The sequence below is a fragment of the Thunnus thynnus genome, chromosome 2, assembly GCF_963924715.1.
Source record: "Thunnus thynnus chromosome 2, fThuThy2.1, whole genome shotgun sequence".
In the NCBI taxonomy this organism is placed as follows: Eukaryota; Metazoa; Chordata; class Actinopteri; order Scombriformes; family Scombridae; genus Thunnus; species Thunnus thynnus.
In genome coordinates, this window is record NC_089518.1 from 37,841,212 (window position 1) to 37,863,418 (window position 22,207).

The 22,207-nt window shown below is 39.6% G+C and overlaps 1 protein-coding gene across 2 annotated transcripts; it reads left to right on the top strand.

Moving 5' to 3' along the window:
* The first annotated feature begins 3,326 nt into the window (after nucleotides 1-3,326).
* rnf214 (ring finger protein 214) lies at nucleotides 3,327-12,060 on the top strand. Of its 2 annotated transcripts, XM_067573299.1 has the most exons (7): nucleotides 3,327-3,475; nucleotides 4,282-4,511; nucleotides 5,475-5,608; nucleotides 7,481-7,709; nucleotides 7,842-8,051; nucleotides 8,655-9,495; nucleotides 11,086-12,060. In XM_067573299.1, exons 1-6 carry the CDS (start codon nucleotides 3,364-3,366, stop codon nucleotides 9,480-9,482), a joined length of 1,743 nt encoding a protein of 580 aa, XP_067429400.1. In that variant the 5' UTR covers nucleotides 3,327-3,363; the 3' UTR covers nucleotides 9,483-9,495; nucleotides 11,086-12,060. The 2 variants fall into 2 exon arrangements, with proteins under 2 accessions (XP_067429400.1, XP_067429392.1); XM_067573291.1 differs by lacking the exon at nucleotides 11,086-12,060 and having other exon boundaries at nucleotides 8,655-9,852.
* Nucleotides 12,061-22,207: the final 10,147 nt, after the last annotated feature.

The window sequence follows — 22,207 nt, forward strand, 5'->3', positions numbered from 1 at the left end:
TCATGTGACTAACAGGAGTCCTAGTGGGAAGAAGAGAGGAGGGAAAAAAGAGGAAGGCTCACTCTGCCGCTGTTTCCTGATACCTTTAGTTTAAAGCTCCCTAAACCAGTGCTTTTCAAAGCGGAGTCCGGAGACCGACAGGGATCCTTGAAGGGGAGTCACGGGGTCCCCGGAAAAATTGGGAATATTTTAATTTCACTATAATTCCATCAATAAGTAACACAATGACAGAATGTATGACTATTTCGGTCATGGCCACTTTCTGTAAAAAACATCAAAAAGCAAAAAATCTTATCAGTTGGAGAACACTGTGACAAAATCTTATCATATGGAGGTCTGTGGTCTAATTTGTGTCAGTTTAGGGGTCCTTGACATGAAATAGTTTGAGAACCACTGCCCTAAACATCTCTGCCATCCGATTAGGACTAATTTGAACAGCTGTGGAAGAAGTATTCAGATCCTTTATTTAAGCAAAGGTAAAAATATTGTTGGCTAAAAATACTTGATTACAAGTAAAATAATTATTATCAGCAAAACACATCAAATGTAAAAGTACCTTACCTAATCTAACCTAACCTGACCTAAACCTAACCCAACCTAACCTAACTTTACTTAACCTAACCTAATCTAACCTAACCTTACCTTACCTAAACTTAACCTAACCTTAATGATATTGTTTGTTTTTTAATCATTAACAAATACATTAGCATTTAATGCATTTAATGTAAAACATTAACATACAAGAGCATTTTATAGTTGTAATTCATCAATGTGGAGCCAATTTTAAATCTGAAATATTTAATATTACATTTGTTTTTTAACTGCTGATAATTCACAATGTTGGACAGGACAGATTGTTACAGTAAAATCTTGTTTCTATCAAACAACTGAATAACTGATGGCTGTCTACATATCTTTGTGTCAGGAACATATTCATCATCATATTTCAAGAATAACAAACTTTCAAAATTCAGACTTTTGTTGACTGATGTGAAAAAATGTTTCATGCATCCACAAACAATCTCAGCAACTATTATTTATTATTTATTATTTTAAGCTTTTATTTTTATTTGACACATTCTTAAACAATCTATCTTATTAACTTTTATTTCATAACTTCATAACTTATTAATTTGTATTACTCTTTACTATTTTAATATTATATTTGTTGATCTTTTTTAGTGATGCTGTCTTAATAGTTTATTCTATTATCTCTACTTTTGTTTCATTTATTTTGAAAAAGTGCTATGTAAATAAAGTTATTATTATCATTATTACTATTATTTTCAATTCTGCATACTTACACTGCTTTGAATCTATTCTATGTGCTGTGTATTTATTGTATATGTGCAGATCAATCCATATTTTTTTGTTGTTTATTGTTCAATTAAGTTTTTGGGGAAATAAAACTGTCCGTTATAGATGATGTTATAAGAATGTTTCATCCGGATCACATTCAGTGAGCCCAATACTCTTTTCCATTATGATAAATGATGTATTTTCTCAAGTTCAGGACGATATTGGACGGTAATTGTTTGCTGATGATGGAGCTTTGTGGAAAAGAGGAAAGAATATAAATCATATTATAAATAAAATGCAACAGGCAGTTAACATGGTAGAAAAATTGTCATACTCTTGGGGATTTAAGTTTTCAGTTGAAAAAACCAAAACATTAATGTTCACTAAAAAGAGAGGTATTGGCACACAGATAAACATATACGGGCAAAGAATAGAGCAAATGAAAGTCTTTAGATTTTTGGGTGTGTGGTTTGATGAAAAGTTAACATTCATAAGATAACAACCAAGTGTAAAAAGATATTAAATGTGATGAGATGTTTAACAGGATCAGAATGGGGAGCAAGCAGATCTGCAATTAAATATATGTATGTAGCGCTGATTAGAGAAGTATTAGATTATGGATATATTGCCTACGGTTCAGCAGCAAAAACCTCATTAGAGAAATTGGAGGTGGTGCAAGCTCAAGCGTTAAGACTTTGTTGTGGTGCTTTAAAAAGACTCCTGTGTTCGCTCTTCAGGTTGAGATGGGTGAAATGCTGCTGCGCATCAGACACAATCAGTTAATGATGAACTACTGGACAAATCTTCAAGGGTATTCTGAAGATCACAATCCAACAAAAAAAGTACTTCTTCCCATGCTGGGAGAGAGAAAGGGCCAAGAGGGAATGTTTTGCGTGGAGCAGTGAAACAATTGCTAAAGATATGTCGTTAAATCAGGAAAGATATATACCTACAGTGCCATTATCAGTAACACCACCCTGGTTGTTCCCCTCAGTGTCATTTCTATATTCTGGAAAAAGTGCAGGTACATAAAGATTTTGGAAATACTGCAGTTTTGGTTGAAGATAGGTTACAAACATTATATCAAACATTCATCCCGGTATACCGAGATGGATCCAAGGATCCTAACACACGGAGCACAGGCTTTGCTTTGCGTATACCAACCTTAAAAGTTTCTGTGAAAAGAAGAACATCAGATCATTTGTCCGTTTCTACAGTTGAGATGATAGCAACTGCAACAGCATTACAGTGGATAGAAAAGTTGCAAATTAAAAAGGTTATTCTTTGTACAGATTCATGTTCTGCATTAATGTCATTACAGTCATTTACATCTCACAGTAGGCAGGATATAGTTAATGAGGTATATGAAACTCTGGACATATTTCAAAATATGAATATTTTGATAACATTTATGTGGGTACCAGCACACAGAGGGATTAAGGGCAAGAAATGGTGGATGCATTAGCAAAACAGGCACTGAAGCATGAGGAGATCATAGAAATTTCACTCAGTAAATCTGAAGCAAAAGGAATAATCAAAAGAAACATCATTAAAGAGTGGCAGCAAACAAATACAGGACGACACCTTTATGCAGTACAGCGAGAGGTTGGCACAGTGAGGTCAGCTAAAAGGAGCACCAAAGAGGAGAACATCTTAACATGGCTGAGAGTAGGACACACCAGACTAAATAAAACACTGCATTTAATAAACATCCCTCAGGATTATGTGACCTATGTCAAATAGAGTCAGTGGAACATGTCATTTTGCACTGCAATAAGTATTCTCGAGAGCGAGAATTATTAAAAAGAGAAATCAGGAAGATTGAAGGGGAAGAATTGAGTTTGAAAAGTATATTTACAGTGTTAGGGAGTTTATTCCACTACCTGAAAGAAACTGGATTGATCAACAGAATTTAGTAGGGTTGATAAATCTGGTTCACACTCCAACACAGTAGGTGGCGGTATTGCGCCTTTAGGTTGCACCCGTTATAACACGGAAAAAGAATCCACAAAGTGTATATAGAATGTGTTCAAGGAAGTCAGTGAGTCACATTTCCGTTGCAGCATGGAGGCTAACGAAGAAGCAGCTAACTCGGCCCTAGAAGACGACCAACATTCATCACTGGAGGAGGAGGAACAGCAGCTGGAGCTGGAGTTAGCTGACCTCAGATTAGAAGGTACCATTAGGACAGAGCAGTGGTGGAAAGTACCTAAATATATTTTCTCAAGTACTGTCCTCAGGTACTTCTACTTTACTTGAGTATTTCCATGTGATCCTACTTCCACTCCACTACATTTCAGAAGGAAATATTGTACTTTCTACTCCACTACATTTATTTTACAGCTTTAGTTACTCATCAGATGGAGATTTGACACAATGGATAATATAACAAGCTTTTAAAATACACACAATATATACAATTTCATACAATATAAGATGTCTATGAGTTGTTAACAGCTCCACCAAATAGTGATTTTTCCCTCTAAACTTCTAACATGCTTTTATTTCAATAAATGTTCAAATGATCCAATATTTCAGCAAAAATCAAAGATCAGAGAAAAAGTCCAAAAACTGCTGAAAACAGATTTGTGTATCAGAACTTTGTTTTTTCTTCTTTCCTCTCCCATTAATCATCTCACCACCCCTCAGATTTATCTGCTGACCCTTTGGAGGGGCCCAACCCCTAAGTTGGGAACCACTGGACTAAACCATAGAGTGTATAAAAATATGGACGTATATACCGTGACGTCACCCGTTGGTTTCTGACGAGCAGTTTTGAAGCTCAAAGTGAGCCGCTCATGGATGTATGAAGAGAACTGGATACAGAGTCGGAGGCGGGACCCTGTTCATTCCTATGAAAGTTGCTCAGTGGCTCATTGTTTACATTTTTTCTTGTAGTTTGATGAGTCATCACCGTATTGTTTGTTCGTAGCTTTCTCTTCATAACTCTTTGTTTACTGGTTTTGTTTCCTCGTTTCCCAGACCTGCCGCAGAAGGTGCAGGCGGTGCAGACGGACTGCTGGACCGAAGAGTCGGGCGTCAACACGCAGCCGGACTGGGAGAGTCAGGTGGAGGCACTGTTCGAGTACAGCTCCAGCCTGGTGGAGCAGTACGACGGCCTGATGAGGCAGCAGGACCAGGAGGCGGTCGCACACGAGAAACACAAACAACAGCTGCAGAAGAAGAAGGAGGACGCCACCCGCCAGTACCAGGTGAGACTCAAACACACACTCACATATATGCATATACAAAAAAATGAATTTCAATTTTGCTGTTTAAAGGCACTTTGTTCTGCTGTAGAGAAACATTTACTGAGTTGGTTCTTGTTTCTAGGTCATGAAAGTTTTCCTCGAGAACTCGTTTAATCCGACCGAATCCGACAGTAGACGGTGATCATTAAAAGTCACAAATAAGAGAACAAGAAGATCAAGAGGACCGCAATCTTCGTAAACGCCTGAACACAGCAGGATTTCAAATGGCAATTCATTATAATGAAGTGGACAAGATCTGTGGGTTGTATCGCGGGGTCGAAATAAATCTTCTGTATGTATGAGAATAAAGAAATGAAAGTGAAATAACTGACTGTAAAAACAGAAGCTGGTGTGTTTGCTCTGGAGTAAGGAGGAGGCTGTGTTGTTATTAACGTTGTGTCTCCATGGAAACGACGTCGCTGTCCAACACGCTAAGCGGCCGCAGCGTTTCTGAGGTGAAACAGAAATTAGTCATTAAGTCAAAAAAATACAACCAAGCGCTGCCTTTTTTGAAGATGAACTACAAGATAACTGTAGCGTGTGCGCTCTGTAAACCGTCCGGGTGCTGCACTGCGCTCACAGTTGAGTTCCACCCTTTTTGTTCTGTCAGCATCACAATATTAATTAACATTTAGAAAAAAGATTTTTGACATTTGTGAATCGATTCAGTCGTAGAAGATGAGAATCGTGATTCTTTTCTTCTTAAACTGTGAAGTCATTGTCCCATTAGAGCTAACTGACTGTTAGCTTGGAGAGCTTTATTTGCCCCTTCAAGAACTTTTTATTGTACAAAACTGCAATGGCGAACAAAATGTCAGGAGGAAGTAACCAGAACATTGGAATGAAAATGATTCTGATAGTATTTGGGCGCTCTAGTCTATAACAGAAACCCGTTGTTGCATCAGACTGTGAATCTGTTTTCAGGGTCTTCTGGACAAATTGCATTCACTGCGAGTTAAACTGCAACTCAACAACTCCAAAGCCACCAGGAAGAACTTCTTATCCAAGAAACAGGAGATGACGGCAGAGAAGAACAGAGCAGAGGAGGAGCGGAACAGGTAAGTATTCATGTCTGGTCAAAAACACCAAAGATGTGTTTTATTTAGAAACTCCGTCTTTACATTATAGTTTTATTCATGTTGTATATTATGTGTTGGTTGTTTTATGTAAAGTGTCAGTGTTATGTATTTATATCTGCCAATGAATCTTTATCAGATGTTTTAAAAACTCAAATATTGATATAAGTGTCTGTCATCTGACAAAGAAAAGCAGAAAACCCTCATATTTAATATATACCGTATTTTCTCTAATAGTGGCCAGGGCCTTTGTTTACCTCAACTGCAGAGGGAACCAGGTCTTTAATGGAAGCAGGCTTATATTAGAGATAGGCCTTTATTCCTAATTCCCTTGTTTGACAAGTATATTTGCTCATATTTTAGTACGAAGCCTCCCTGCTTTCTGATCTGCTTCCGTTTGCTCTGTTAAATTTTTGTTACTGCATTATGCTATTAATAAAATTAAAACCCTTCATTTCCTGACTTTTAGTGTGAAACATTACACAAACATTTCAATATAACTTGTGTGAAGTATGACTGGTCAAGTACGGGAGGGGAAATATGGCCAGTGTCAGTTAAAAACTAAACAAATATGAGGTAACGTTATGCTGGATATAAACATTAATAGCCAGTTAACAGCACAGTCAAATATCAATCAGCTGTCTCTCTAACATTAGCTCCAAGCTAACTTTCTTCCTCTAGCCGTGCTCTCCTCTTGTCAGCTAACAGCAGCTCATGCTTCTGTGTTTTCCAGTATCTGATTCTTATCTTTTCGGGTCAGTGTCAAAATGTCTTGCAGCTTTCGCTCCTTCATTTTCCTCCGCATATTGCAAAACTCTCTCTTTGAATTTGACATCAAATTTCCGTCTGGTGGGTGCCAGGTTCGCTCTCTACAGTGTTGTGGTATCGGTGTTATGGAAAATCTAGTCACTGACTCACTTGCACAGGTCCTATATGCTACTTCAGTTATAGCTACTTGTGGCACTTGTACATTACTACAAACCACAGTCACATCATAACAGGCACCAAGAGGAGCGGGGCGGACATTTCTTTTCATTTGATCACATTAAAAGTAAAGTTAGGTTTTGCTGTCGGTTTCCCAACTCATTCAAAAAAAAAAAAGACGAGAGAAAAATAGGAAGAGGGGGCTAGAGAGTGAATGAAGAGATGGAGCTGGTAAGAAAGCGGTGAATCAGATCAAAAAGAAAAAATCCAATTGTCTCACAGCGGTTACTTCCTAGAGCACAAATAAACAGCCCCCCCCCCCCCCCCCCCCCCCCCCCCCCCCCGCACACCACCGTACAACCCTGTAGCGGTGCACAGCAACACCTGACTTGGTGTGAATACGGCCTCAATCCATCCTTGTTGTTTCCCTACCCGGCCTGTGTTTGGGGCCAACCTTTATTTGTTCATGTTGACCACACCCCCGGCCACTATTAGAGAAAATATGGTATTTGGCGTTTTGCTTGAAAAAAATACTGAAATGATGAATTATTGAGTTATTAAAACAGTTGCCTATTAATCAACTAATTAGGGCTGCAACTAATGTTTATTGTCATCATTGAATAAATTGATTTTCTCAATTTTGGCATTTTGTCTTAAAAAGAATGACACAAAACCTTTAATCAGTTATCAAAATAGCTGTTGATTAATTTTCTGTAGATCAACTAATTGTTGCAGCTATAAATCAAACAAACCAGGACCGGAGTGCTACTTCTATGTTTCCATGTCTTCTTTTCCAGTTTTTTGAGACAAACATTAACATTAAACAGCCTTTCCAGGTTTTGATGTTCTGTACAGCAGAAAGTTTCGGGGTTTTGTTGAGTCATTTCATGGAAAATTAACTCTTAAATCATCATAATTTATTGCCACCAGGCTTGCGAAGGAGCTGGAGGAGAGCGACAGGAAGCTGACGGAGCTCACGGAGGAGCAGAACGAGGAGCAGCGGCGGTGGCAGAAGGAGCTGGAGGATCTGAGGAAGGAGATGGAGCGCGTCAGGAAGGAGGCGCAGGAGGCCGACCTGCTGGCTTTACAGGACGAGATCGCCGCCGTGGAGAAGCAGCGAGACGTCGCCATGGCTCGCATCGAGGCCTGGTTAAGAGAGGTAACGGACGTCAGAATATTATGAATTAATAGTTGATAATTGGAGCTGTTTTCATGCCACAAACTTTCACAATCACGTGATTATAAAATGTGGATAATTATTCAGAAAGACCTCTGTGTTTACCCGTCCCAGGTGGGGCAGTACCTGAACACTCTCAGGGTGGAATTCCCGCAGCAGTATCCTCAGGAGAGGATGGACTGGAAGAAGGAGGAGGATAAAGTGCGGAGGAGCCAGGCCGAGCTGCAGAGCCGCTACAAGGAGGTTCTGCAGCAGCTGCAGCAGGGCCGAGAGCTCGAGTCCCTCCCCAGGATCAACGTGCCGTCCCTGCCGCAGGTCCCCATGGTAAGACCCATTTATTCAAGACCCATCGTGATTTAGCTTTACTGTCATACTTGATAGTAAAGTCAGTATTTTTGGATTTTGGACTGTTGGTTGGACAAAACGAGACCGAGAACGAGAGAAAATAATTGGCAGATTAATCAATAATTAAAATAATTGTAAGTTGCAGCCACACAGGGCATCTTTAAGGAGAGCTAGAGCTGCAAAGATGAATCCATTAACAGAAAATTAATAGGCAACTACTTTGATAATTGAATAATTGTTTTAGTCTTTTTTTTTAAGGAAAAATGCAGAAAATCTGCAGGTTTCAACTTCTCAAACGTGATTTATTTGAAACTTGTATGTCGTACGTTATAATAAGTTGAATGTCTTTAGATTGCTGGACATGTGAAGACGTCACTTTTGGCTTTAAGAAATTCTAACGGGCATTTTTTACTGTTTTCTGACAATTTATAGACAAAACGATTAATAAATAATGAGCAGATTAATCAGTGATTAAAATAATGTTTAGTCGCAGCTTTGATCAATAAATGAATTTTACCTGATGTTGTGCATCATGCTGGTGTTTTATCTGTAATGTCTCTGTGTCCCCCCCCCCCCCTCCAGACTAAACTGAGATTCAATCAGCTGATGCAGTCTTTGGTTTATCCTCAATTCCCCCCCCATCCTCCAAACCCAGTGAACCGGCCCCTCCATCCCCAGAGACACCCACACTACTACCAGCACCCGCACCAGCCCCCACACTCACACCATCCCCAGTACCGCCACCGCTACCACCACCCACCACCCCCCCACCAGTTCGAGCCCCCCATCCCTCCCCAGCACCAACCTCCGCACCAGTTCCAGCCCCTACACCCTCCCCAGGCTCAGTACCACATCAGAGCTCCGGTGAGGGTGACCCCCCCTCCCAGCCACTCCCCGTCCCCTCCCGTCCAGCCAGTCCACCCTGTAGTTCCCTCCCCGCCTCCCCCCGCCGCTGCTGCCACCTCAGCCCCCACCGGAAAACTGGACAAAGTCCTGGAGAGGCTTGGGGCTTATTACCCACAGTGCAACAGGGCCCAGCTGACGTCGCTGCTGCAGCAGGTGAAGAGCTCCCGCGGCACGCTGGCCGGCATGTCCATGGAGGACGTCATCGAGCAAGTCGGCTTCAAGCTGGCCCTGAACGAGAGGTCGGCCCCGGGGCCCATCAGCCGGCCCGCTCCTCCAGGCCCCATCCAGAGGCCGTCGCCCTCGCCGCAGAGAGGGGCGGCGGTGGCGTCAGTGGGTGGAAGTCAAGCTGTCGGAGCTCATAAACCCTGCCTGGTGTGTCAGAACCGCGTGGATCCGGAGAGCCGGCACCCGCTGAGTTGCTCCCACACCATCCACAAAGACTGCATCCGAGTCTGGCTGCAGTCCAGCAAGAACAACTCCTGTCCGTTCTGCCCGGCGAAGTGACGCAGCAAAGCAGGCGAGGAAACATCTGCCACCATTCGCCAGCACAGACAGACTCAAAGCAGTGCTGTTCCAGACTCCTCCTCCATCTGTTCTATCCTTGTTAATCCAGTGAAAACAGTCATTGTAAATTGTAAATTGCACCTGTACAGCTGCAGTCAGTTTGTAAAGTACACTATAGTTCATTAAAACTATATGAAATGTTGACACTGGTGAATAAAAGTTTAGTTTTCAGTTTAGAGAGCCACATGCTAATGTTTAACATGCTAATGTTCTAGTGAGGGCCGGATGTCTTTTGAGATGTTTTGAAACTGGTGCTGATGCAGGACCTGAATGGTGATACTGATACTGAAGTGTTACTTATAAAATACTTTAGTTTTAGTACAACATGTTTTTCAATTTAACAATTTGGTTAATTTAACAAAACAAGCCAAATGTCTCTTACTGCCTTTATCCCCAAGATTTTCCTTTTTTTTCTCAAAACATTTTTCTTTAATAATTATGACTTTATCTTGAAGAAGTGTGACTTTTTTTTCCTGAGAAAACATATTCTCAAAAACAGTAGTGTTTTTTTCTCAAATGTACAAATTACAAATGTAAAACTTTTTTTTCTTAAGTCTTCTTAAAATGTCAAAACACTATTCTCCAAGTACAATGACTTTTTCTTTTTTTTTTAAAAAAAATATGGCTCTTTAAAAAAGTACTTTTTCTTAAAAAAAATAAAAAATGTATTTTTAAAAAAAAGATTTTCTCAAAAATCTTTTTTTCTTAAAAAATGACATCTTTACTCTTAAAAAAAAAACATTACAACTTTTTTCAAAAAAGCAACTTAAAATTAAAAAAAGCAACTCAAAATCTTACCTTTTCCCCAAAATATTACAACTTTTTTCTCCAAGTACTAAAACTTTTCTCAAACAATTATAAATGTATTCTCAAAATCTCTTCTTCTTCTTTATTCTGAAAATATTATGGATTTACTTTTTTCTCATAATATTACGACTAAATTCTCTAAATCAGATGATTGTTCTCTTACAGTGGCCTTAATACTCTGTTGTAGATTATATCCGTGCACCTCTTGGGGTTTGTTGGTCCACCTGGTCCAGAAAAAAAACTGCTAAATCAGATTCTATGTGTAGAAATGAGTTTACGCACGGTTTACTCACAAAACTGCTCACACACGGTTGATAAATGAGGCTCCAGGTTTTCTCCTCTGTTGAGCTAAATGAAGGCTCTGGCTGCCCACTATTAAACTTCCAGTTTACACTTCACTATAAAGACACTCAGACGGAGATATCAGCCCATAAACACTCCAAGAAACAACCGATTGCCTTTTAAAGGTTCCCCTCCAACACAAACACACACACTCTCTCCCTGCGGACATCCCAGTCAGCCTTAATGGGAACGCTGGGCGGTCGATGGGTGAAGTTAAAGGAGCCGTCGCTTCCCAATAAATATCACAACACACACTGCAGAGTGCTGAAAATGTGTTTATCTGTAGTGTGTGTGTGTGTGAAGTAATGACAGTGTGTATTTGTGGACTGTTTCCTCTTTACTGTCTGAACGTCCATCTTTCCTCTAACAAACTCTCTCTCTCTCTCTCTCCCAGTTTAAAGGTTATAGTCTCTCGGCCGGCTCTGACTGATTTTACAGGCAGCAGTGCCAATAAAAGCTGCTCGTCTCACAGTAAAGCTGCTGTAATGAATGAAGAAGACTGCAGAAAATAAAGACAAAACGCTGCAGAGGGTGGAGAGGTTGCTGGAGGAGTCAGAGAGGCTCTGCAGGAAGATTCAGTCCTGAGGAAACAGACAACAATGGCTGCAAGGAAATCTTAAAAAGAATAGAAAAATAGAGTATTTGGTTTAGGGGCGTTATGTTGCGTAAACCTCTTGTTTTTGTTATTGTAAAATGTAAGTTGTTAACAGTCTGCAATTGATCGGTGAACTTAGGTCCAGGTCTTAAATTTAGCATCATCATTAAGGTTCAGTCAGGTCATGTCTTGGGTACAGCGTCAGGTTTGGATTCAGTTTTAGGCCCGTGCAGAACGCCAGTAAAAACTAGAAAAGGTCACATTCCTGAAGAAATTGTCGGTGAGCTCCTAACCGGATGTCAGCCAGCCGCCCCAAAGTATGCACCATTGCTGGCAAGTCACAGTCTCAAGCACAAAGAGCACTATGACTGGCCACAAGGTGGTGCAATCAGTCACTTGTGTTAATATGCAGGAGAGATGGACGGAGGCAACTGTCTACCAAGTATCATGTCTGTATTATTAATAAAAATGTATGTGCACATATCATCTAAATTTGGTTGAAATTGCATTATGCTTTTATAAGGTGTGTTTCATTCACCTGTTTTTATTTGCATTTTCAATTTGTGCATAAAAAAAACTTGAGAAGAAAAATGAAAACATACTGAAATATAAATAAAAGCAAATGTAAACAGAATAAATGATGACATGCATGAGTCATGTGACTTAAACGTCACTGAAGAGCTGAAAACATCAGATCTGTGTGGAGCGATGATGAGGAGACTGTAACGTTCATCAAATAAATACATGAAACTAACAGAAATGTCATATTTCCATCCTGTTTTCCACAAGGTTTTCCATCATTTGATCTTTGACTGCCACTCTTTTAATGACATCATCTCCTTGTGTCCTCTTCTTCTGCAAGGGTTTAATGGCACCGACTGTTTATCTCCCAATATTCACACAACAGCAGTGGATGGAAAAATGCATACATTTGCATTTTCTCTTGCAGATTTTCTTGAAATTCAATTAAAAATTGCCCTTAATTTATATAATAAACTTGGCTAGTGCAACATTTTGAGATTTTTTTTTTTTTTCAATTTTCTGTGCAAATTAATAATGCAAATAAAAACAGGTTTGTAGAGAGGCACCCTAAAACTGCTGTGATATGAAGCTGAACTCTGCGGCAGAACTAATATTGTCTGCATCTGTCAAGCATTTTAGGCTCCGTATCTTTCTGTTTTTCTTCTTACTTTTTCTGTTCTTACTTTCAGTTTAATCCAGGACTGGAGGACACCTGTGCATCACTCCAGAAAAGTAAGAAGTTAAATCACTGGGGGGCAGCAAAAACAGGATTTGTAGATGTTAAGTTCTTCTTTAAAGGTACACTATGCAGGATTTTCCTGAAAAACAAAACAACACTCATACAAAAGTAATCCCTCTGACTCATCACTTATGACCCACTAGAAGTGTGTGGTGGTGTACGTATCTGCAGAGACTGTGGCCTCTGCCTGTATTTCCTTATTTTTTTATTATTTTGCTGCGTTCGGGACCTTTCTGGGTGTTAACCTTGGGCTCACACACAGAGCAGAGAAGCCACAGTGGACAGGTCGAAGCTCTGCATTCACACAAAATCCAGCAATGCAGCACCTTCCTGCAGGGTTCTGAGGGGGTGTGGGCGTGTTTATTTGTACTTTAGAACATAAGCGCTGTGAAACAATCAGAAAACGTTTTATTTCTGTGATTCACGGCTTTGTTCTCGCTACCGCCGCTCCCTCCCTTCATTCACTCTCTAGCTTGCTCGACTACCGCTACGCTCTCTCACTCGAGCCAGGGAGGAGGGGCCAAATTTGAACGCTGTGTTTACAAACACCAACGGACAAATCCTGCACGGTGTACCTTTAAGCGCAAATAAATTCCCATTCTGTGTTTAACAGCTGTAGATCGTGGAGTAAACGGTCTCTTTGTGTGTCAGACCTCCAGAGGTCCGTGTTAAAGATGGTCTGGATTGGTTTAAAACTACTTTTATCTCCTCAGCTTCCTGGCTTGATGTGGTTGTTGTTGTTTTTTTTTCTTTTGGCTGCTGTTATAGATCCAGCGGCAGCGTCTCTGGGGTTCAGGGGTATTAGTGATGGTCTGCTGTGTCTCCAGTGGATCCTGTGGCAGCTCTAATGTCGGTGTGATTTACAGACCGCTGGACAAACAAGCATCATTACCGCAGCCTGTAAACGCGGGCCCGACCGCCTGCTCCCAAAGCGGGGTCTGGGGACCCTCGGGGGCCCTTACAAGGCTCCCGGGGGACCCCTCAGCGAAATGAGAGAGTTTTATTCGACTATTATTTCACTCAGGAGGCGATCACAGACTGAGAGAGAATGAGCGATCAGAGGTTTGAGTCTCTGCTGTCGTCTTCACACAAAATAATAGCTGACAGATAAAATCCTTTCAGCCCCCAAAATCTTATTACATGAAGTTATACGCTGTCTATTTAAAAGAAAAAATATACCATAAAAAACTAAACACACTGTAAAACACCAGCTGTTATTTGGTGTATTTCTTCTGAGCGTCCGTTTAGATTAATCATCTATTTGAGAGGGAGGTCCAGAGGTTTTATTATTGGGGACATATGAACACATAGACCTGCAGAAATACAACAACACGCAACCTGATTGGATAAAAAATAAAAAAAAATGTGCACACTAACAAAACAGATCCTTTTTGCAGTTAAAGAGCCTCTTTTACTTTTTTTTTTTTTTTCTTGGTGAATGTGCAGAGACTTTTCTGAGATGGGCTGTTGATTTTGGCTAGACACCTGACACTACTTTTTCAAAACCACAATTGCCTGTTTTGTACGGAGGTCAACTTAGACAACACATGCAAATAGACAAAACAAAGCAAAGGAAAATGTGCGGCATTTAGAGAAAAAAAAGCTGTGAAGTGAGAAAACCAAATATAGAAACACTGTCGGTTGCACAGAACACAAGATGTTTTCTTTATATGCTCTTGTTTTGTCTATCTGCATGTGATTTCCAAGTTGCAGTGCATCAAGCTCTCAGGGTCACTGTATTCTCGAAAATAATTTGAAGCTGGCCTCAGGTCTTAGGTAAGCCTAACCCTGGATGGGTTTTGGTTATTAAGAACTTAAAGGACCTGATATGACTTCTGCTGTCAGACCCCTCAGAATCAAAAAATATATGGGAGCAAAAAGTGGCCGAAAAGATTTGACTCTTATAAGTGACTGAAACCCTAATTGTGAAATCATTACTGAAAACTTGATGTTTACATATGAATACCACTGAACTTATAGTGAAATATTTTGCTTTTAAATCTGAGTTGATGTGGTTTGAATCAATTTTAGGTTGTGCAATTTCAAAAACTTTATTTTCAATATATATATATTTTTAGGAAATATTAATTCAGATAGAAAATGTTATAATATCCAATACTGAAAAGCTGGATTTCTGTCTCCCCCTTCTGGCAGTGAGAGTAATTACAAAAAACAGTGTTGACATGTGCTTACGTCAAAGGCTCCACTGTAGCCGACTCTGTTGCTACTGTTGCGGCTGTAAAATGGTGGATAAATTGTTTTGAGCGTCACACAACGTTAGCATAGAGCTAAACAGAAGTTAGCTGCTTGGCCGGCAGGAGTCTCTAGTGCGCATGCTCTGCCCGTAGAGCAGTATGCATTCATCTGGCCAGCGCAGGAATGTCAAACCAGACACCAGATTAAAAACTGTATCCTGTGAAATACAAAGAGATTTACCTGGCAGTGATAGGCTTAATCAGCATTGTGTGAACTTGCAAAGGCTTGAATGTCACAGACTTTCATTTATATGTAAAAGCTGTGCACTGCAGGTTTAAAATCACTAAGTCCAATTTGGATAAAAGAATTCAAGTCAAATATGATTATTCAAAAACGGTTTGGTAAAATTCAGATGCTACGATTCAAACTTGAACATCCGGGAGAAACAAACGAGGCTGAGTGGAAAGTTTCTGAAATTACACAACTTAGAATTGATGACTGAAAATTTCAAAGACAGGAATTCAGACCACATTCAGTTTATTTAAAGTAAAATATTAAAATCTTTACACTTCCATAGAAATGTTTTTGTGATCCCTTTCTCTTGTTTTTAGGTCTTGTTGACCATCAGAGAGCCGTTCAGTCATTAAGGTGAATGTGAGTAGTAGACAAACGTCTTCAACACTGTGGAGTCACAACATTTAAAAAGCCTATATACTCATGTCTTTATCATATATTTTTTTACTCATCCACAATAAAGAACATTTGGACTGCGAATCAGTGTTAAATGTCTTAAACGTTGAACATTTTTACTCAAATGTTAAATGTGAAAAGCAGTTTAAGAAGCTGTGTTGTCTCTGTATTTGTATTTTTCATTTTTTAACAGTTGATTGAAGACCAAACAGGACTTTGAAATGTTCTCTGACTGTCCAGCTGCTAAAATCCAGATGAGATCAAAATGTTGATTCTCTTCTCTTTCTGCAATAATAAACCCTGGGTTTCGCCTCTCAGGCTTCATACAGAGGGGGAGAGCTTCTCAGTATGTTTTTTATTTAAAAAAAGAAAAATATACTTTTTAAAATTATAAAAAGATAAACAATCATAAAAAATACTTTCTATGTATTCAAAAATAGATCATATATACATTATAATTTACTTTTTTTTTTTTTTTTTAATTACAGTTTTTACAGATTTACAGTTGATATTCTCCTAAAAAAGTGACAGGGATCAAACATCAGTTAAGTTAAAGCAGTAGAGCACAGGACTAAATAAATAAATACTCAAAATCACAAATTGTTTCAGTTTTATGATGTAAAAACACAGAAATTCAGCAAAAACAAAACAAAATTTCCTCTGTGTGTGAGGAGAGAAGCAACTGTTTCTTAAAGAACATCTCTGCTGAAAACCTAAATCACAGACAACTTTTAACAAATTGGGGGTGAAAAAACAATCAGTCATCTCTTTGAGTGTAACACTCGTGTATTTCTGACATTTTACAGAACATCAACAACGATCGGCCTCGTCTCCGGGGTCGCAAACTGTTTCTGCACTCAGAAGGAAACTGAGTCCGCTGTCAATTACAGCTGCAGGAAAATTAAAATAAGACACCAGTTTACTGCAGCTTATTCATGATGTCTGCTCTCAGTGTGTCTGTCCTCTGGGGACAAACAGTCTGAAGGCCGAACAAACACTTTAACAAGGTACCGCTGCTGTTTTCATGCCCAGAATCAACAAAATCGACTGCGTGACAGAGGAGCTAAATGCCAAACGGCTGCTAAAGAGCAAAACTGCTGCTGCTGGAGGTCTGTTTGTTTCTGCAGCAGAGGATTAAAAACAGCAACACTTGTGCTTGATCTTCCCTGCAGGGGAACAACAACTCATCTCATAATGAACACATCCTGATTACATCAGAGCAACGGGACTATAAAACTCAGTCAGCGTCATCTTTTAAATCTGTTTTTTTTTCTTTTATGATTTAGTTTTAATTGTGGTGGAGGTATTTGGATTTACAGCAGATGGATATATATATATTGTACATAAACAAAAACCGCTCAAAGATGAAAGAATAAAAAGTAAAATCATATGGAAAAAATACACAAAAACAAATGTACCAGAAGGAAAACATAACAATAAAAGACACAAAAAGAAAATGAACCTGATCCCAAGATGAAATTAACTTTGCATGAGTCAAGCTGATTTAACTTTATTGCCTTGTTGAGCTCGTAGTGAGACAGGAAAACATACAACTCAACAGAACTTATATTAAAACTATGCACATACAAACCTCATTATTTGCATCACAATAATACACACAAAATGACAGAAAGACAAGAATAAAAACAAACAAATGAATGAATAAACAACAAAAACATAAAAAGGGAACAAACATTTATATATAATTGATTATATGTATTTATATATATACAGCTCTGTACAAAAGAGGAGAACTGCTGCTGTTTTAAAGAACTTACAAAGGACACATTTACACTCTCTATCCCTCTGTAACTATAGTCTAAAGCCAGATCCACTTTCATTTCCCTTGTTTTGGCACTGAGCCTTTCTTTTGGATACACTCTTAAAATGTCTCTGTTTGTGTCACAGTTGGAGGTTTTTGTTTGCATTTTCTTCCCCTACAAACTTCTCTGCTTGTAAGTGAACAACTTACTGAAGAAACATGATTGTGATAAATACAAACATATTTGGTTTGTAGTGGACTAAACTGTCGTGTAGGATTATGGAGGATGAAGGACGCCTGTTTCAGTCTGATTGACAGATTAACACCACCTGTCGCACACATTAAACTGTATTCTCACTTTTTTATCCCACAACCAGAACTTAATTTATTTTACTTTTATAATGTTTTTTTGATGTTTTTAAACAGTTTTTATGAAACAATTTTTTATTTAGCTTTTTTTTTTTTTTTTTTTTACAGTATCTATGCTTTACCATGTGAGTATTTGCAACAATATACCTTAAAATGTGCAGTGGTTGAAAGTAACTAAATACTTAAGTACTGTATTTAAGTACAATTCTGCTTTGCAGACTTTTTAACAGGGTTTTTTTCCCCCTGGGTTTCGCCTCTCAGGCTGCAGACAGACCTCAGGGCTAAAAAAAATGTTTGAATATTGTGTTTTAATATGTATCAGGTCATTAATCATGTTTATTAGAAATAAACATTTCCTTTCAAATTCAGACTAGGATGTGATTCTGACATTTATTATCCTTTATTAACCAAACAGTCTTTTCTTTTTAAATATCAAAGTTATGATTTCTTCATCATTTTGCAAAACACTATAATTTGACTTTTTATGGAAAATGAGGCAGAAGACACAAACACACTTGACTTACAGAAACTCAACAACAGAAAACTGAATGTTAAAATGCAGAGTGGTGAAATATTAATATTAAAAATGAAGGATAGTAAAAAATATATCATGTTTTCAGTACAAATCTATAAAAATACAGCATAAGGAGATATTAAATATTGATCGGAAAGCTCATGTTGAAGATTTGTCTTTTCTTTCTTTGAGCTTCATCAGTTTTAACTACAACAGATGGTGGTTTTCATCCATCTGTCCACTTATTGATGTTTTCTGTTCACCTGCCAATATTACTGCTGAATTATAAATATTACAGTCACAGTATCAACACTGAACTTCACTAACAGGCAGAACTGTCAGATCATATAATAGCTGCTCTGAATATGAACTACAGGTCCAGTAAAAATAATGTAATTAATGATCATGCTTTCATTTTCTACAGACTGATATTAATAAAAAGTTAAATGTTTAATTAGTTTTCCTAAAGCAACCACTCCTGCTTACTAAAATATAATGTTGATGATGTTTTTATGGTTTTGTTTAGGCAGCTTTAAGAGAAAGTTAACGGTTAAATATTGACAAAGTCGACACTGACTTGAAGTACGAGACAGGACGAGTAAAATTTTTAAATATTTAAACAACAATCATCTTTTCCAACCTTAACTAAGTGTTTTAGTAGCTTAAATGTAACATGAACCCTGGTGTCTGGTCTCCTGAGCTTCATATGACCAACCATCCACCCCAAACACCAACCCTGTGACCTCTGTAAGAACATCACACTAACTGAGTTGAAAACACATTTTTAGTTTATTATAGGACAAGTATATAGCTTGAACCAATACCACATAACACAGCATTTATAGCCTGAGCTAGTTTGCAATGCTTGTCTCTTGACGGGCCTTTAAAACACATGAAACTCGACTGTGTAAAAGTTAACAATACATATACGTACATTACAGCACAAAACTCAACGAGAAAATACAAACTAAACAGCACAAAACACAAACAATTTGCAAACAATGATACAATAAAACTATAAAACTTCTTGTATTTCTCCACATCCACATTAAAACCACATTTCCCATCAGCCCTCTTGCTCCCTGCCTGTGCTGTCCTCCTGCAGAGTGATCTACGGAGCCTGAGAGGGACCACACAGAGGAAAAACATATATAGTGCTCTCAATTTATTTATTTGGGACTACATATTCAGTCAATCTGAAGTTTGAAGACATTTCCCCAGTAACACCAGTTACTGATCCAAGTCAAACTGGATCCAAGGCAGCCAGGTTTAGCCGTACATCCTCCTTTCTCACAAAAAAGTCACATTCTTTGAACTTATTGTGCATCCACCTTTATCCATAAAGCGCCCTGAAGCTGAGTTTTTATGAGCATGACATCTGCAAGAGCATGAGCGTACTTAAAAAGTCTGTTTTCCTGTAGAATACATGACTACAGAGGTCTGGTAACCTCACTTCTTTCTAACCTCACATCACCAGATTTTTTTCACTTTCAAACTTGTAGTCTTCAGCGCCAACTGACGCTGACTCAAGCAACATCACTTAAGGCAGATTATCAGATTTCAGACAGTTCCCTCTGGAGACACAAAAGGCTTTATACTAGTTTTTACACAGAGAACACCTGGAAACACGCTGAGGTGGAAAATCCCTGCAGCTCACCTTTAAGGGCGAGTTTGTTTTTTGTTTTTATTTTGCAGGAGAACAAACTGAATGACTTCTTCCTCGAACGCTCACTTGTTTTCTTGTTTTGGCCAAAATGCAAATGCAGAGTTTGATCTGCATGTAGGTGACACCTCATGTCCGTCTGAAGGCCTCGGCGGAAGATGAATGGTGTTTATCAGCGAGTGTGGCGGTTTGCACAGGACGCCGTCTAATTACCTTTTTTCTTAAAGGTTGTATTTATTAGTATCCATCATCGCTGTCGTTACATCAATTAATGCTGTTGACGGGCTGAAGAATTGTCACCCTCCTCCCCACCTCCATCCTTCACAGGCAGAAGAACCTCCTCTCCTCTCTTTGGCATTAAAGGCCTGTCATCCCAGCATGCCGCGGGGCCCCCGGCCCCAGCCCAGCGGTGTCAATTAAATTTGATTGACTGAGTAAAAGAAGCACACAAATAAGCCAAAACAACAGACACAAAAATCTATAGGCCTACATGACTCCTCCACCCTCCCCACCCTCCCCACCTCCACCCCTCTGGCCCGGCTGTCAAATCAAGCGCTCGTCTCGTCCGTTTTCGTGGCGTGTGCCGCACACGTCCGCCGCTAGACAACCGCTTCTGTTTGTGTGTGTGTGTGTGAGAGCATCAGCGCCGGCCAAACGCCCCGCCCGCCCCCTAAAAACACCACCCCTCCCACACCAAAACAAACACCCCCTCCCACCACCGCCTCCTCCGTCCACACAGAGCGAACCAATTAGCGGCTCTGGAGCCTCGTCCACACTGCGGAGCAGGGGCCCCTGGGTATCGACTCAAACTGGTGTCCAATAAATGAGGTCTAATTTATCAGTTTAACTTCACCCCCCACCTCAAAGAAAAGGAGAAGGTGGGGAAAAAAAGAAAACAAATCGCTCATGTTTTTTGTTACATGAACGCGCGAGGAGCGTTTGGGAAACCCTGATAAATCCTGCACTCTTCACACATCACGTCCTCGCATCTCTCCATGTTGTTTTGCTAATTGTCAGTCGGTGAACTCATGTTTCATATTCGCAGCGATGATTGAGGGACGCTATTAGAGCAAACCCCATTAGTCTCCATGGGGAAGCAGAAGACCCTGCGTGGGAGCCATCAAAGGCCAATTTGCTACCCAAACACCATAAATCCTGCCCGTTAAGTGACTGTTTTTGATGCCGCTGAAGCGCGTGGAAATAAATATACTACTCTGTTATGTATCGTCCATTAAATTACCAGAGAGCACAATTCACACACCACATCCATCTCGATCAGTAGTGGTGAAAAGTGGGGTCCAGGGACCTGCAGAGGGTCTCTGACCGAGTCGGAGGAGGTCTCAGTGAAAGAGAAGACAGCCTCATTTGTTATTTAAGAAGCGTGAAGTTTGCAAAAGTTGGCTTTGAACTTTGTAATCAATCAAGTGTCATATGTCTTGTTTTGTCCGACCAACCGAGCAGCAATGTTTTTTTTGACTTTACCGATGAGTTGACGTCAGCTCGTCCATAAATGTGCGTCCGTTCTCTAATCTTCATTGCTGTGGTTGTTCATCTTGTTCACTCTCGTGTTTCACATCTGATTCAGCTCCAACGTGTACGGATGGATTTGAGAAGTTGACATTTGGAGTAAAGAAGTGAAATCCTGCTACTATAGTTTGTTTATGTAGCCTCTGGAATCGGAGGAAGCTTCCTGAAGCTGACCAATCAGAACAGTGTGGGCTCATGGGGAGGCGGGTCTTATAGGACTAAGGTGTAGGATTTATTGGCATCTAGCGGTGAGGTTGCAGATTGCAACCGACTGAATACCCCTCCCCCTAACTGTGTAGGAGAGACCTACGGTGGCCACGAAAACTCGTGAAAACCGCAAAAGGCCTTTTCTAGAGCCAGAGTTTGGTTTGTCTGTTCTGGGCTACTGTAGAAACATGACAGCCACAGTGGAGGAGGACCCGCTCCCTCTGAAGATATAAAGGGCTCATTCTAAGCTAACGAAAACACAACGATTATTATTTTCAGGTGATTATACACAAATTAAAACATACTTATGAATATTATAATCCATTTCTGCCAATAGATCCACCTAAATCTTACACACTGGTCCTTTAAAGAGACAGGAGCTAAAACAGCCTGTTTCAGACAGAGGCTGAACTGAGGGGCTGCATAAAGGACCAGTATAAGATAAATAAGGAGTTTTTAAACTGTAAATCATGCAAAGATATTCCAGCAGAGCCTCAGAATATGAATATAAAGCTGGAAATGTGAGGTTGTTGGAGTATGATCGGGTTTTTGGAGTATTCTAGTTATGTGTTGCACATGTAAACATCTGGATATACTACCTGGAATACTTCAATAGAAATCAGGATACTCCTGATCCAGGTTTCTGAATATTTGCTGTTGGTATAGAAATGAGGCTGAGATGTTGAGCAGTCAAGACACAGACGATCAGAAACCTGGACACTGTCAGAACCA

Excerpts from the sequence above, each read along its gene's own strand:
- rnf214 (XM_067573299.1), top strand. The coding sequence starts at position 3,364 with ATGGAGGCTAACGAAGAAGCAGCTAACTCGGCCCTAGAAGACGACCAA. Across the intron at positions 4,512-5,474 it reads ACGCCACCCGCCAGTACCAG|GGTCTTCTGGACAAATTGCA; the intron begins GTGAGACTCAAA and ends ATCTGTTTTCAG. Across the intron at positions 7,710-7,841 it reads TCGAGGCCTGGTTAAGAGAG|GTGGGGCAGTACCTGAACAC; the intron begins GTAACGGACGTC and ends TACCCGTCCCAG.